The 15323-nt window shown below is 29.7% G+C and overlaps 1 protein-coding gene across 1 annotated transcript; it reads left to right on the forward strand.

The window, feature by feature from the left end:
• The first annotated feature begins 10778 nt into the window (after positions 1 to 10778).
• Positions 10779 to 13464, forward strand: LOC129915611 (uncharacterized). The gene is made up of 3 exons (XM_055995234.1): positions 10779 to 11492; positions 12016 to 12281; positions 12339 to 13464. Exons 1-3 carry the CDS (start codon positions 11295 to 11297, stop codon positions 12370 to 12372), a joined length of 498 nt encoding a protein of 165 aa, XP_055851209.1. The 5' UTR covers positions 10779 to 11294; the 3' UTR covers positions 12373 to 13464.
• The last annotated feature ends 1859 nt before the right edge of the window (positions 13465 to 15323 follow it).

Consider the following 15323-nt stretch of genomic DNA (forward strand, 5'->3'; position numbering starts at 1 on the left):
TAACTTTGCGGCCCTCACACAAATTCGAGCTAAATTTTAGGTCTCATACAAATTTATCGATAAGATGCTCAGATAAATTTTAAAACGGCAAACATTTTTCGACAGTTTGTATGGGAGCTAAAATGTATCTTATTATGAGTTTGTTCTGACCAATTAAAGTTCGAAATATGCTAAAATTTTTCTCGATCTGCGTACCAGACATGGAATGTACCTGAAAAAAAAAAATTATAAATTAATAAGATATCGTGAATTAGGAAGCTAACGTTCTGATTTAATCCAACGGTAGGTTAAATCATGAATGCCCTAGGTATGGCATTCTTTGTTTTTTTTTCCATAAAAATTAGAATACATGTCGAATGATATAGAAATGGAGGCATGCGATTTTTAATGTAACTGCGAAGTAAATTCCAAATTTCGATGAAGTGGATATAACCGAATCTTATACGTCTTTTTCAGTCAGATTTGGGACAATTTAAAACTGCAATCAAAAATCGTTTGCAAATTTCATACAACTTTCGGATGCGAGCAAATATTTTAACTATTAAGAGAATTAAAATCCAGCCTAACTTACACCTTGGTCTGGTGAAAAATAAAATGGTAGTAAAGAAGAGATTCTAGTTATCGGGAAGAAATCATTAATGTTATAATTCTTCTTACTTTTATAAATCTGTTTAAAAAAGTTCTAGTTTAGCTTTTTTTGTGGACCATCAAAATTTAGATCTCGCTGTTTTGGCCCCTAGGAAATACTGAGTTTGACATGCCTGCTTTACATTGTCGCGTTTGGAAAATAGCCAATTTTTTGAAATTTTGTTTTACCCCTATTTACCCTATTAAAAGATAGAATTTTTTAAAATCCTTCAAATGTATTTAACTTTATTTTATTGTCTTTCAAATAAGCTATAGAAGATTTTTGTATCTCTAATATTTTATTTTTAATTTTTAATTGAAATTTTTGCCGCACTGCTAAAAATTTCAAGTGGAACGTTAGAAAATGGCGTCACTTTTCCGTGGTGGCTGCCATGGTTCATCGATTTATAAGACGTTATCACGTCAAAAAAAAAAATTATAACATACCTATCCCCACCCCCCTACAAAATATCAGAATCCAAAAAGAAAGCAGAGTTGCTAAAGTTCTCAATTTGTTTGGGGATAGTAGGTACGATAATTTAGCTAGGGCCAAAACAGAAATGGATTTTTGAGGAAGAGTCAAATATAGGCATTTTTGTTTTATGTACAGGGGGAGGAGTGAATTTAAATTTCCTTCCATTTAGAAAACTATTTTAATTGGTAAAATAGTTTTTTTTTGGGAAATTTTTTTTTATAATAATTTTAAACATATATAATGGCAAACCTATTTGTTTGTTAAAAAACTATCCGGAAAAAATTTAAGCGACTTCTGACACCTTCTATCATGGTCTATCATGTTACCATGGCTAACTCTACAAATTTTCAGCCATATCGATATTGAAAAAAAAAACATTCAGGATTGACCTCCACCCTCGCTTGTGTCTTTCTGAAAACAGAGGAAAAATTTTGTCAATTGGAGTCAAAAAATTTGCCAAGAAAATATTGAAGTTGAAAATTTACAGCGACTCAGTGTTTAATATTTGATAAAATTATTGATTCCGATAAAAGGGAGTTTAGGTATAGAACTGGAAAGTTAGTAAAAAAAAAACAGGTATTTTGTGGAACGAAATACAGGAAAGTTGATGTTTTTTTGTCTGTAACTATCAGAGAGACGAGAAAAAATTTAAAAAACCTAAAAAATAAAAAATATACCATAAACCTCAAAAGTGTTGTCCTCGGTGAAAAACAGAGAATGCACAAAAAAAGAAATTTATATTAATCACAACTTATTCGATCTTACCAAAAGTTTTTTTTTTTTTAAATGGCGGATTTCGCCATCGGGTTGGCGTCCTGAAAACCAGGACTTAAGCTTTTCTATTACCCTTCTTTCAGATTTGAAAAAAATCAGAAATGTTAGCTGTCTGATGTCTAAACTTCTAGACAAATAAAAGAAGGCAGAATATTATTTTTCCCGTCAAATCCAAAAGGCTAAGAAGAAGGCTTTTTCAATTACTCGAAATAATCAGTTTTAATCTAAAAAATACTATGTTTTGTAGGCTGGATGCGAACTCATATCTCTGAAGTTTTTACTTGCGATATAGGTACTATGTATATATCAAGTTATGCATTCGTACAAAAAAAAAGTTGAGATAACATTTTTCCATGACATTACGATGGTAGACAATGCCAAAAAAGTGGGACCCGGAAGTCCGTCTGTCTGTCTGTCTGTCTGTATAAGGAGCTACAGCCTAAACGGATGGACCGATTAATGTCAAACTTGGTATGTAGCGTTATTTGGCGACTCTCCAGAGGGATTTTTGGAATTAATTTTTTTGGACCAAAAATAACGGTACTTGTCATATACCGATTTAAGTAAAATTGAAATATCTCTAAAACAGCTCTAACGATTTTGTTTAAAAAATTCAAATGTTAGTTTTAAGCTAAGGTCTATCTTTCAATGAAAAAATTTTTTTTTGAAAATCATTATTAACGGTACCTGCCATAGAACAGTTTTTTTTTCAAATCCGATTATCTCCGAAACTGCTTATTCGATGTCATCGAAACTTTTTGTGAAGAAGCATTTATATAATTTAAATATAAACCAAAAATAAAATTTCCAAAAAAAAATTTTGTATTTTAAAAAAAAATTTTCAAATTTTTTTTTAAAATACAAAATTTTCGAAAACGGGACATTGAATTTTTTTGAAATTTTATTTTGATTTCTACAAAATGGCATACCAATTTTATTTTAAAACTTTTTTTCCAAAAAATTATTTATAAAAAATTAGTTTTTTTAAAAACGGCTCTAAAGATTTTGAAAATTTTTTTTCTAAAAATGCATGTTAATATATCAATCAAAACTGCATAGTTGCTTTGGAAAGCAATTTAATTTTAGATTTTATTTTATTATTTAAAAAAACGAATTTTATTTTTTTTTTTTTTCCAAATTTCTATATAAAAAGTCTTAAAAATTTAAGCAACTTTAACTCTAAGAGCAAGTTCGTGCGACCCAGTGGTGCATTTTATTTCTATAGGTATTAGGTACCTAGGTATACCTGTTTCAAGTTAAATACTTGATAATTTTTTTACACTTTGATAATATTTTTTGTTTCAATCAAAGAAATCAATTGTCAAGATTTATTTTTATGAACGAAAATAAATAAATTCAAAATATGTATTTCGTATTATTTTTGTCTGCTCACGTTTTCTTTCAATTATTTTTCAATTCGCGTGTGTAATTGGGCAATACGCGTTGAAAATTTTCCTGTTCATCATCATCGTTTCTCAACAACCAACAAACGAGTTTGGTATAATGACATATAATATACACTACACATGCACGCGTTGGTTGGATGATGAGTGGTGGGTGAATAAAGAATACATTTTTAATAGCATCAACATGTTGGCACCAATATTTATTTTTTTTCAGATGTGATATTTTATATTGACCTGTCTATTCTGCGGTTGGCGGGTGATTGACTACGTGTACGTGGAAAGGATAGTGGCAGAGGAATACTTTACGCAATGAAAAATTAAACCAGAAAAAAAATCTGATTTCATGGGACGCACATAAAAATGTAAGTCAACTTTTGCTGTTATTAATTATTAAGGAAGATAATGATAAACTTCCACATATGTGAATACCAGGATAGGGATTAAAAAAAACCAAAACCATTTCTTGCCCTTATTCTTAACTTTTCTTTTTTAAAAATTCCTGTGTTAAAAAAAAACTCAAAGGATTCACCTCATTAAATCTCACCTCTAATCTCTTCTTTATCTTACTAGCATAGCACATCGTTAGGGGAGTATTTCCCTAAATTTGTTTACTTTTTTCGGCAAACATCCAAAAATCCTATACACTTTACGAACTGACGAACTAATTAAGGAGAACTTTTCTTCTTGTTTTCAGTTACCGGAACACAGGGGCGGTTAGAATACCAAAGACCTTGGACTGTGTTAATAAAAAGGTCTGACTTTATTTCAAAATTGCCAGTTTTGATGATTTGAACATTTTAAAGAACTTTTTTTCAATCCAACATTTTGTTGTTTATAAGGAGTTAATAAGTCTTAAGTCACCAAAATATTAAAACGGGAGCCTAAATAGAGCCGATTTTATAAAGTTCACCCCTGTTTTTTGAGGATGGTGGTTGTCAAAATGATGATAATTTTTGCGTCTGCCAAAAACACTTAACGAAAATTTAACATTTGGTATTCCACCTTCTGCCGGTGTTGGGGATTTCCGTAGAGGTATATTATACGACGGCATCACAACCACAGCCACTTTGAGGTAGTTAAAAAATTGTCGTTCTAATATTCTCTTTTAAGTTTTTTTTTTTCCATTTTACGTAAAAAGAAAGAGGAAACAAATTCTTTGGTGGCCATAAAAGTTATCTCTTAAGATAATCTCCTTTGTTTTTTTTTAATGCGTCCCTTATTAGGTTATAACGTTATTCTTGGGATAATAAGGGTGAGATACTAAGGTAGACTACAGGTTTGCTTTTTATAAGATGGTAATGAAGAAAAGTGAAAGTTACTTTTACAGATTGTGGGGTGAGCTCGCTTAATGGGGTTTGGTCTAAACAAGCTGTTAAAATATTCGAAAGTTTATTTCAAGTGCCTTAGATAAACCCAACATAGAAACGAGATTTGTCTAGGTTAACTTTTAAGCGATTTTTTTTTTTTAATGTAGCTAAAAACCTTACCTTTGTAAGAATTTTTAAATACTTTGAAGATAATTTTTATTATCATTTTATTTGCATGGAAATGTTTTTAAGAAATGCTTTAGAAATTGTTGCTTGAGTATATTAAGTTTTAAAGATGATTTTTACAATTTTGTACCTCTCGATTTGTGAGCTTCTTTATAGTTTTCAGATCCAGATAATTTGACTTTTCGACCCTATGGAACTGATATTTCATAGAAGAAATGCTTTCAAGCAAATAAGTTTCAAAAATGTCAGAGAAATCATTGGCCTTTCCTCAATTACCCTAATCGAAATGAATCTTCAAATTGTATTAAAATTCATTGGCTTACGGCAAAAAGAATTTCTTAATATCGTTTAGTTTTCAATTATACTTCAATAAATTTTGAGACGGTGTGATGGTCTAAAGTGGCCATAGATTTAATTCAATTACAAAAAAAAAAAAGGAAAAAACTGCTGAAAAAAGGACATAAAGGTTCATAGTCAAAGTAGAAAAAAAACAAAAAAAAAAAAAAGTGAAAAGGTCGCCTGCTAATAATTATTTCAAAGGTATTTTCACCCTCAAGGAATATTATAAAAGTGGAAGAAGAAAAATCAACCACCCGAAGCTATATCATTGAGATAGAAAGTGATAATCACAGATCACTTCCTTTTAGTCCTTTTGTAAGCAAATTGAATGGAAAATAAGAGCAAAAAGAATTCAGTGGGTGTTTGGATTTTTTTTTTTTCAATTTCGGAAGGATAAGGTGAACAACTTTTTAAATTGATTAGCAAAGCAAAACATTTTTTGAGTTGAGAAGGATTTTTCAATTAGTTTTAGGTTGGGTGTTTTTTTTTTTGGAATGAAGGTAATTAATTGTTACAAAATGAAATAATGGGGATTGAGATTTTAAATCAAGTGATGAGATAAAATATGTAAGCAGTTACCTATTGATATTTGTAATTTTATGCCAGCTTCAAGGAATTTTAATAAATGATACTTTTTACAAAGCTCTAAAAAGGTAACTATTACAAAAAAAAATTCATAGTTGATGGAGCTATTAATTATAAAAATGCACTATATAGGACAAATCAAATTTTTGTTTTATGTTTTATTTATATTTTATAACAACTTAATAATAAAAATAAATTACGATTCCTGCCATAATGGCAACTTATTTTGTAGCTTTTATTTAGAGTAGGTTGAGAAATAAGCATTGCAAATGATCAAGGAGCATCAACCAGTTGGTGCTGGTGTTGTTGTCGTTGATGTTGTTGAGGTTGTACTTGTTGTGCTGGTTGTTGATGTGCGACACTTGTTTGGGAACCATTTGCATTTCTTCATCCAGAAAAATCCTTCCGTCTGTGGAACAATGCACATAAGGCTCACGAAAAGGAAGAAAAATACAATTTTGAAATTCATCTTTGATCTAATTTGAAACAAGTTCGAATGAAGACTGTATGAAGAAGATTGTCAAATTGAGTATTTATATACTTTGAAGATAAGGAACCTTTGGAGGCCAAGCTGATTTCATAAGTATTCACTTTTGAAACCGTCTGTCAAGATTTTAACTACCGTTCACCCATTACATTCGTTACAAAGAGTGTTATCTCAAAGATAATATTTGTATACATCTTTTACGTTCATATAAAAACTATATTTTTAGATAAATATTTATTTATGTCCGGAAGTAGATACCTTTACAACTTTTTTATAGGAGGAAATGAATTGGTTAGTCCTAGAAATGTTTCAATTTCAAGTTCAAAACTTATTTGTCTTCAACATAACTCAGGTTCAATCACATTCTGCAAATTGTAAGGAAAGAGAAACGGGTGTGTGTAAATATTTGCTTATCAAGCATATGTCGCGAAGACTTAATCGTAGATAGGTAATCTCTTTCATTTGTTATAACTACTGTGAACCTACTAACCTAATGATTTTATCAACAGACCTTGAGAATAAAATACATATAGGTAGATACTTCCTAATTCTCATTCTAAGATATCTTAAAAATGTACTTCCTTTAAAATTTTGATTAAATAAATGTAAATGCAAAGTTAATATGGCTTTTATCATTCCTTAAAAGGATACTAATTGAAAATTTATAATTCTAATAAGTACAGCTAGACACTTAGGATTTAAATTATTCCTTAAATTGTCAAATGCAATTGATTTCTAAATTTCAATAGGGTAGGTAAAGTACCATTATAATTACTTAGTTATTGATTATTTTCTCAGAAAAAAATTACAGACTTATTGAACTCGTAGTTTCCATGATAAACACAAATTTTTAGGAAAGTTTGTTAGCGCACCATTGAATTTTTGGGACCTATCGGGGATTGCCCCTTTAAAAAAAAAGTTCCTTCACATTATATATTTGTATATACGTTCTAGATTTTCGGTTTCTGTCGTTAATGAAACACTTTAAGCAATTTTTATTGGGGTATCATTTTTGTGATATTATTACTTGATCTGTAAGGCAAGTATTAGTTTCGTGTAAAAAAAAAATTCGATGTTCTAATCAAAACTAACATTACGTCACGATGATGGACAAATCGGCGGCGCGTCCATCTGAACATGAAGCTGCAGCCTAAAGGGGTAGATTGAATTTCTTGAAGTTTCGTTCAGATGATTTTTTTTTGAAGTTATACTTCTTATGGGACGGTGGGTATGAAAATTTGTTTTTTTGACAAGAATGTCAAAGGGATTATGACGCGATCGCCATCTCCGAGACAATTGGGCAGCAGGGCTGTCGTTTCACTTTTAGAGTTGGTAGTTCTTTAGTATTTAAGAATGCAGTACGCCGCAGTACGGTAAAAAAAACACACACCACGTGGCAAGTTGCATGTTTCATGTCACAAGTTGCGTGTGGCAAGTGGGCTAAAGTACGGAAATATCAGATTGTTAAAAAAATACGCAGTTTGATTATTATTTTAATAATAATATAAAACAAATATAATAAAAATATGAAATGAAATTCATTTAATATAATGAGTGGGAAGTATAATTTCAACACATGTACACACACTCTTTTTTTTTTTAATTTTCAAGGTTGTTTTTTTTTTCTTTTTTAATATCTCCTTTAGAACGCATATCCCTCATACAACGGTTTCGAGTATTTGCAGTTTTTCAATGATTTTGATTAAGTTTGGTATACACTATGCTAATAGTAGTTATTTCTGCATACCATATTTTCTTAAAAAAAAACATCCATTAACTCAAGCAAATTGTCTTTTAATTTTCGGTTATGTTTTACCTGTTGAAGTAAAAAAGAAGCATCCTGAGTATAATGTTATTTATTGGATTCAGCTTCTTCAAAAGCTGAAAGCAAACAAGTACAAATTACTAGTAAGTTAGTTCAAAATTACTAGCTATGTGCTTCGCGGAAGTTTTTTTTATTAAAAACTAAGAAGAATTTGATTGTAATTGTGTTAAAAAAAAGTAGGTTAGTATGTTTTAAGTCATAAGTTTTAAGTTTCAGGAAATTGATAAAAATTTAAAACAAAAGCAAACATATCTTTTTCATAGCTCCTCGCTTTACAAAACAATTAAGGTACGAGCCAGTAAGCCTGTTCATTGAAGGTGACTGAAATATGTTTTACTTGATTCAAATATTTACATTAGAAAAAAGTACAAGTTTTGAACTGAAATTAAGCCAAGGTTAACCTCAAATTTATCGTTCACAAATTCACTTGCGCACAAAAATAATTAGGAAAAGTTTGTATTGGTCTGAAAAAAGATTAGGTAAAGATTACAGTTTTTGATAAAAATGTAAATGGAGTAATCAAAATCTTGAAGAATATATTTAGATAAAAAATGGTTCTATATTTTATATCTTCACAATAAGTTAAACCTTCAAAAAAGTTTAAAATAATTATAAGATAAGATTTTTGATCAACAAAGCAAATTCGGTACTGCTTTTCATCCAGTCCTGTTCCAAATTTCAAATCAGATTCAACATGAACTTCAAAATTGTATTCTTCTTGCTTTTTGTCAGCCTAATGTGCATTGTTCCACAGACGGAAGGATTTTTCTGGATGAAGAAATGCAGGTGGTTCCCAAAAAAATGCCGCACATCAACTACCAGCACAACAAGTACAACCTCAACAACATCTACAACGTCAACGACAACAACACCAGCACCAACCCAAGTAACAATTTCAAACCTCGGTTACAAAATAACCAAAGTTATAAAATAACTGCAAATAACCGCGGTCATAAAGCGGCTATAAACGGGTTGTTAAAAGTCTGTGGGTAATTTTAGGTTAGAAAAAAAACCCAGTATTTTCGAAGGTTTGTTTTGGGTTAAAATTATACGTAAAATAAACTTTTAAGTCATAAATTAGTTTCAAAAATTCCATTTTTAAACTAAGGAAATATTTTGGCTATTTATTTACTTTTATAAAACCCAGGTTACATTCTTGTTATTTTTTCAACCCAATTTTTTTGGTTAAATTATAACCTCAGTTTGAAGTTGGTTTTAAAATAACCAAATTTCTTCAAAAGTTTCAGAAAAGTATTTTAATAACTCGTTTTTGACACAAAGTCATAAATAAGTTTTTAAACAACTTCTAGATTTGTTTTTTAAGGGTTAAAAAATAACCAAATTTTGACTCCAAGTTTGAAGTAAGTATTTTAATAACTTTTTTTTCGCACAAAAAGTTGTTTTTAGGTTAGAATTTAACCAAATCTGATCTCAAAGTTTTAAATAAGTATTTTAATAACTCTTTTTTTACCCAAAAAGTTATTTATTGGTTATAAATTAACCAAATTTTATCTATAGTTTGAAACGAGTTTTTAAATTACTCACTTTAAGATGGAAGTTGTTTATTGGTTTAAGATTAACCCATTATAAATCCTAAGTTTAAAGTAAGTTTCTAATTAACTTGTTTATTTGTCTTTTATGGGCTAAAAAATAACCAGATTTTCATTACAAGTTTCAAGTAAGTATTTAAATAACTCCTTTTTTACACAAAAAGCTATTTATAGACTAGAAATTAACCAAATTTGACCTTAAGTTTGAAACGAGATTTTAAATTACTGACTTTTTACCATTAAAGTTGTTTAGTGGTTTAAAATTAACCCATTATAAATCCTAAGTTTAAAGTAAGTTTCTAATTAACTTCTTTATTTGTCTTTTATGGGCTAAAAAATAACCAGATTTTCATTACAAGTTTCAAGTAAGTATTTAAATAACTCCTTTTTTACACAAAAAGCTATTTATAGACTAGAAATTAACCAAATTTGACCTTAAGTTTGAAACGAGATTTTAAATTACTGACTTTTTACCATTAAAGTTGTTTAGTGGTTTAAAATTAACCCATTATAAATCCTAAGTTTAAAGTAAGTTTTTAAATAACTACTATAAGTACGTATAAGTTTTTAATCAACTCGTTATTTACCTTTTAACAACCCTGGTTATTTGTCAACTAAGTTCCAACCCAATTTCAACTAACCAACAACTCTCCACACATACACATTCACCATACTCGAGCGTCGCGCGTCGCCCATCATATTTTTGACTCTCATTTTTCTCAGATCTCTCAGTATTCTTTTGTGGCTGGTTGTGACAAGTTATTGTGCGCGAAAGTTATTGTGAAAAAATATAAGTTAAATTTAAAAAAATATCTATCTGTGAAAAATTATTAAGAGGTAAGTTATTTGTTTATAATTTATTTTAAATATTAAATATTGTTGTTTATGTTGAATCGGACTTCCTTTTATATGCAAATAAAAATCTTTATTTCATACTATTTTATTTTTTATTTTATTTGCATATAAAAGGAAGTGACCAAAAGAGCCCGATTCAAGATAAACATTAATAGTTCAAATAATTGGTCAAATAATCATTAATTTAATTAAATATTGTTATATGTTTATAATTTATTTTAAATATTGTTTGAAAAATAACTTCTGAGTTTGAAAAATATCTTCTGAGTTTAAAAAATAACTTCTGAGTTTGAAAAATATCTTCTGAGTTTGAAAAATAACTTCTGAGTTTGAAAAATATCTTCTGAGTTTGAAAAATATCTTCTGAGTTTGGAAAATTCTGAGTTTGAAAAATATCTTTTGATTTTGGAAAATAACTTCTGAGTTTGAAAAATATCTTCTGAGTTTGGAAAATAACTTCTGAGTTTGAAAAATATCTTCTGAGTTTGGAAAATAACTTCTGAGTTTGAAAAATATCTTTTGAGTTTGGAAAATAACTTTTGAGTTTGAAAAATATCTTCTGAGTTTGGAAAATAACTTCTGAGTTTGAAAAATAAATAAAATAACTATTTTCAAAGTCGTTTTTAAACTCCAGCTTATCTTAGACTGGGGTTTATCCAATGTTATTTGAATAGGATAAACCCCAGTCCCTCTTAGTAACAGCTGAGATAGCATATTAGTTCTTTCACTAACCGTATTACTTTTTTTTTGCAGTTATAGTAAACTCTTATTTTAAATTGTTTATAGGCCCCAGCACCAGTACCCAATTCAAGGAACTATAGTCCAAAATAGACGAAATTTTGGAAAGACAGCGTTCCACTGAGGTGAAGGTGCAGGCCATGCAAGGAATGCTGGAGGCATTCATGGCGAAGTCCGAAGTTTCGGTCAATTTGTTGGCGTCCAAAATTGAAAATGACAATGCAGAGGAAGTGGATGAGGAACTGCAACTTGATGAAATTTTCCCACTTACCTCTGTCCAACAAAATGAGGAAATGGAGGAAAAACTCCATCAAAATGGATTGTTAAAAAAAAAATTGGTAAGTACCAAAATATATGAAATATTTGAATTTATAATTATCAATAGATTCTATATTGATTTCATTTTCATTTGTTACTTCTCTAAAAATATTAAGTTTATGTTAATAGGTTATTTTTATCCTGAAATCTTTGAATGCAATATAACACAGACCAATAAAATTGATTTTTTTTAAATTTTCTTAAACAAAGCCACTTTTGATGTGCTGAACTAGAATTCGAAATCAGAATCTTCCTGCCAGCCCTCGTTTTTGAGATAAATTAAAATAAAAATAATAACCTGGAATATCTCATAAACGAGAGCTGGGACTGTGCCTACATCAGCTACATTTATTTCAACAAATGATTTTAACAAATAATAAATAATTATGTCACACTTGTCGTCTCCTTTCTTCAGAGAAGTATTCAGCTTTAATTCAGAAAATTTAAAAGTTTAGGAGTCTGTGTCATATTGCACTCAAAGATGCGAAACTTAACACACTTTAAAGCACATTATTTTTAAAACATATTTTTGTTTTCTTTCAGGTCCGTAAGTTGAGCTCATATGGGGGGGTCAACGGAATGAAAACGATCCGCACTATTTGCAAGTGCATTTTTACAGATCCACTACTGGCAGAACATTCTTGGCTGGGGACTAATGCCAAAAAAAGTTTCAGCCAATACAAGTTCCTATATAAAACTATATTGGAAGCGGTCCGATCAAGGTACCCCACCTATAGTGAAGCCGAGGGTGCTTCATTTTTTAAAGGGTTTTTGAAGCAAGCCCCATTTCGAATGGGAAAACCGTCCACGTAAGTTAAAAAATAAAATTATAATCAACATTTAAGTTAACATTTTTCTCTTTACAGAAATACCAGTTCCAACACCAGCTCCTGCCTCTGACGGGCAATCCACAACATAATTAAGTTAAGCTATTTTTTATTTTTAGCTTTAGTTTTACTTTTACTTTAAGTTTTAGTTTTAGTTTTACTTCATTAAATAATGTTTCACTAAACTTAAATTTCAGCGTTCTTATTTCAAATATTAAATTTTCAGCTGGAAAGAATCTTGTGGTTTTCAGCATGTTGGTAAGCAAACATTTTATAGGTTTTTTAAAATCTGTAAATAAGCGGTTATAAAAAAGCCGTGAAATAACATTTTACAGATTTTATAAAAAACTATAAATAAACGGTTATAAAAAAACCGTCAAGTAACGTTTATTACAGGTTTTATAAGAACCTGTACGAAGTTATTTACAGGTTTTATAAAAACTGTAGGTAAACGGTTATAAAAAAACCTTCAAATAACGTTTATTATAGGTTTTATAAAAACCTGTACAACGTTTATTACGGGTTTTAAAAAAAACTGGAGGAAAACGGTTATAAAAAAACCGTCAAATAACGTTTATTATAGGTTTTATAAAAACCTGTACAACGTTTATTACGGGTTTTAAAAAAACTGGAGGAAAACGGTTATAAAAAAACCGTGAAATAACGTTTATTACAGGTTTTATAAAAACCTATAGGTAAGAGGTTATAAAAAAAACCGTAAAATAACGTTTAAAACTGGTTTTATAAGAACTTGTTATATTACAGGTTTCAAAAAAACCTGTAATAACGTAAATTACAGGTTTTATAATAACCGTAGTAAAACGGTTATAAAAAAAACCGTCAAATAACTCAGTACAGGTTTTTTTTAAACTGTATATTAACGGTTTGTAAACGGTTATAAAATAGCCGTAAATGGTTTATTTCAAGTTTTTCTTTAACCAAAAATAAACAGTTATTTAATAACCGTAAAAATTAGGTTTTTAAAAACCCAGTATTCGTAGAAAAAAGTGGGTTTTTTAAAAACCCGATTTAGACAAAGTTAAAAAATAACTGACCATTTTCGGTTGTGGAGACGTTTCTGGAACGTTTTTAAGACGTTTTTTTAACGAGTTTAGTAACTTATCCGTTAAATAACCAGAGTAAATATCCGGTTTATTTTCCGCTTTTTAACCACAAAATGTTATTTGGGAACTGGTTGATGCTAATTGATAATTTTCAAGGCTTATTTCTCAACCTACTCTAAATAAAATGAACACAACTAAGTTGTAATTATTTTAAGAATTGATGAATCATATAACTAATTTATTATTAAGTTATTATAAATTATAAATAAAACATAAAACAAAACATACAATTTTTTCACTTGTTTACAAAAGGATGCGAACATAACCTCAATTTGATTTTTCATAATGAATCATTAAACTATTTATTTTTTAATGTTTCCCTTCAAAAAGTCATAAATGCTGAATTAAAATTCAGAAATGCTAAGTTTTTAGAAAACTAATATAAATTTTTGCGAAGAATTATTTTTCAAATAAAATAACCCATAACCTTACACCTCCATTCACTTTATTTTCCCTACGAAATATCTCAAAGTATAAATCTTCCTTCGAACATAAACAAAAGCCCACTACTTCTTCTTTACTTCGAAATCCTTGAAGATTGATTGCCTTTTAATAGGCCATGTTGTATAAATGCTATGCGAATTATTTATTGCAATCAAACTTGAACTCGAAAATAAAACGACTATAACCATTTCGAATAATATAGCAAAGTTAACATTGTTTCACCTAATAGGTGAGCTTAATTACGCTTAAATGAGCTTATATTCGAGTGATTTGTAGCCAATTGGACTTCAGGGATTTGTGTCCTTTCTTCTACGAATACTGCCAGTGCACAAGTTAAACAATTTTTTCCCCTTTTTTCATGCTTTGTTTGGTTTTCTCTTCTATATAGTTTTCCAATTGTATACCTGATTGTGTTTCCGAGTATTCGAACTGAGAAGATGTATCTTACCCAAACCATGTCATGACAGCAATAAATTTTGAAAGGCTTTTATGGCCAAAGGTATAGCATTGCTTGACTTTTGTTGGAAGTAATCTTTTGATAATTATATGGAATTAATTGATTTATATCGATTTTTGTTGAGGATGCAGGACATTTCAAGGAACTTTAAGTTGAAAATAGAAGTTTTGTTTGTTCAAAACATTAACAAACACCCACTTCTCCAAACTGCACTTGAATAATTGATTTAATCTCATTTAATTGGAATCATCGACTCAGTCTTCAGCGAGTCTGTAGTTAAAGTTAATTTATTCCTTATTTTGTTCCTTAAGGTATTTGCATTAATTAACCTTTAGTCTCGCCGCACCCTCGAAGAATTTCTTTGGTGTATGAAAAAGAAGACAAAACAAAAACAAAAATTAAAAAAAAAAAAAACAAAAAACTTTGTGTTTATTTTATCGCGAAAAAAAAATGTCTTCAAGTTAATTACAATCCTGCAAGTAACCGCAAATCCTTGGATTGGCTTCTTCTGCACGGATCGTCCTTACATAACCATTCCGATTCCCGCGCACACACAAGCAATAATTGAAATTCACCGGAGAAGTTTTTCAATTCGCTAAACCAAACTCAATTAAAGACGTTCATGGAGAAATGGAGAAAGAAAAAAACATCCAGAAAGACAACAATCTAGTCTTTCCACTTCCTTTTTCTGGAATTCGGAGACTGTTAAGGGTGGGAGAAGACAGGAAGACAGGCAGTCTCTTCTGTCAGAAGTTACTTCTGTTTGTTTACCTTTAAATTAAAATGCAAATTAAAAGAAGTTGTTCGTTTTTTGGCTTAAAAAGGAAAAAGGGGTACAAGTCTCCATGGGTTGGTATAAGGTAGGTAGAGGTAGATGGGAACCATTGAGTGGTAGGAGTGAAAATGGGGTGGAGGAATTGAGGAGTGGTGAGAATTAATGCACATTAAGGTTTTGTATGGGACTCAAGCAGAAATCCTAATTCTTTGAGTTCAGATATG

This window comes from Episyrphus balteatus, chromosome 3, assembly GCF_945859705.1.
Source record: "Episyrphus balteatus chromosome 3, idEpiBalt1.1, whole genome shotgun sequence".
Classification (NCBI taxonomy): Eukaryota; Metazoa; Arthropoda; class Insecta; order Diptera; family Syrphidae; genus Episyrphus; species Episyrphus balteatus.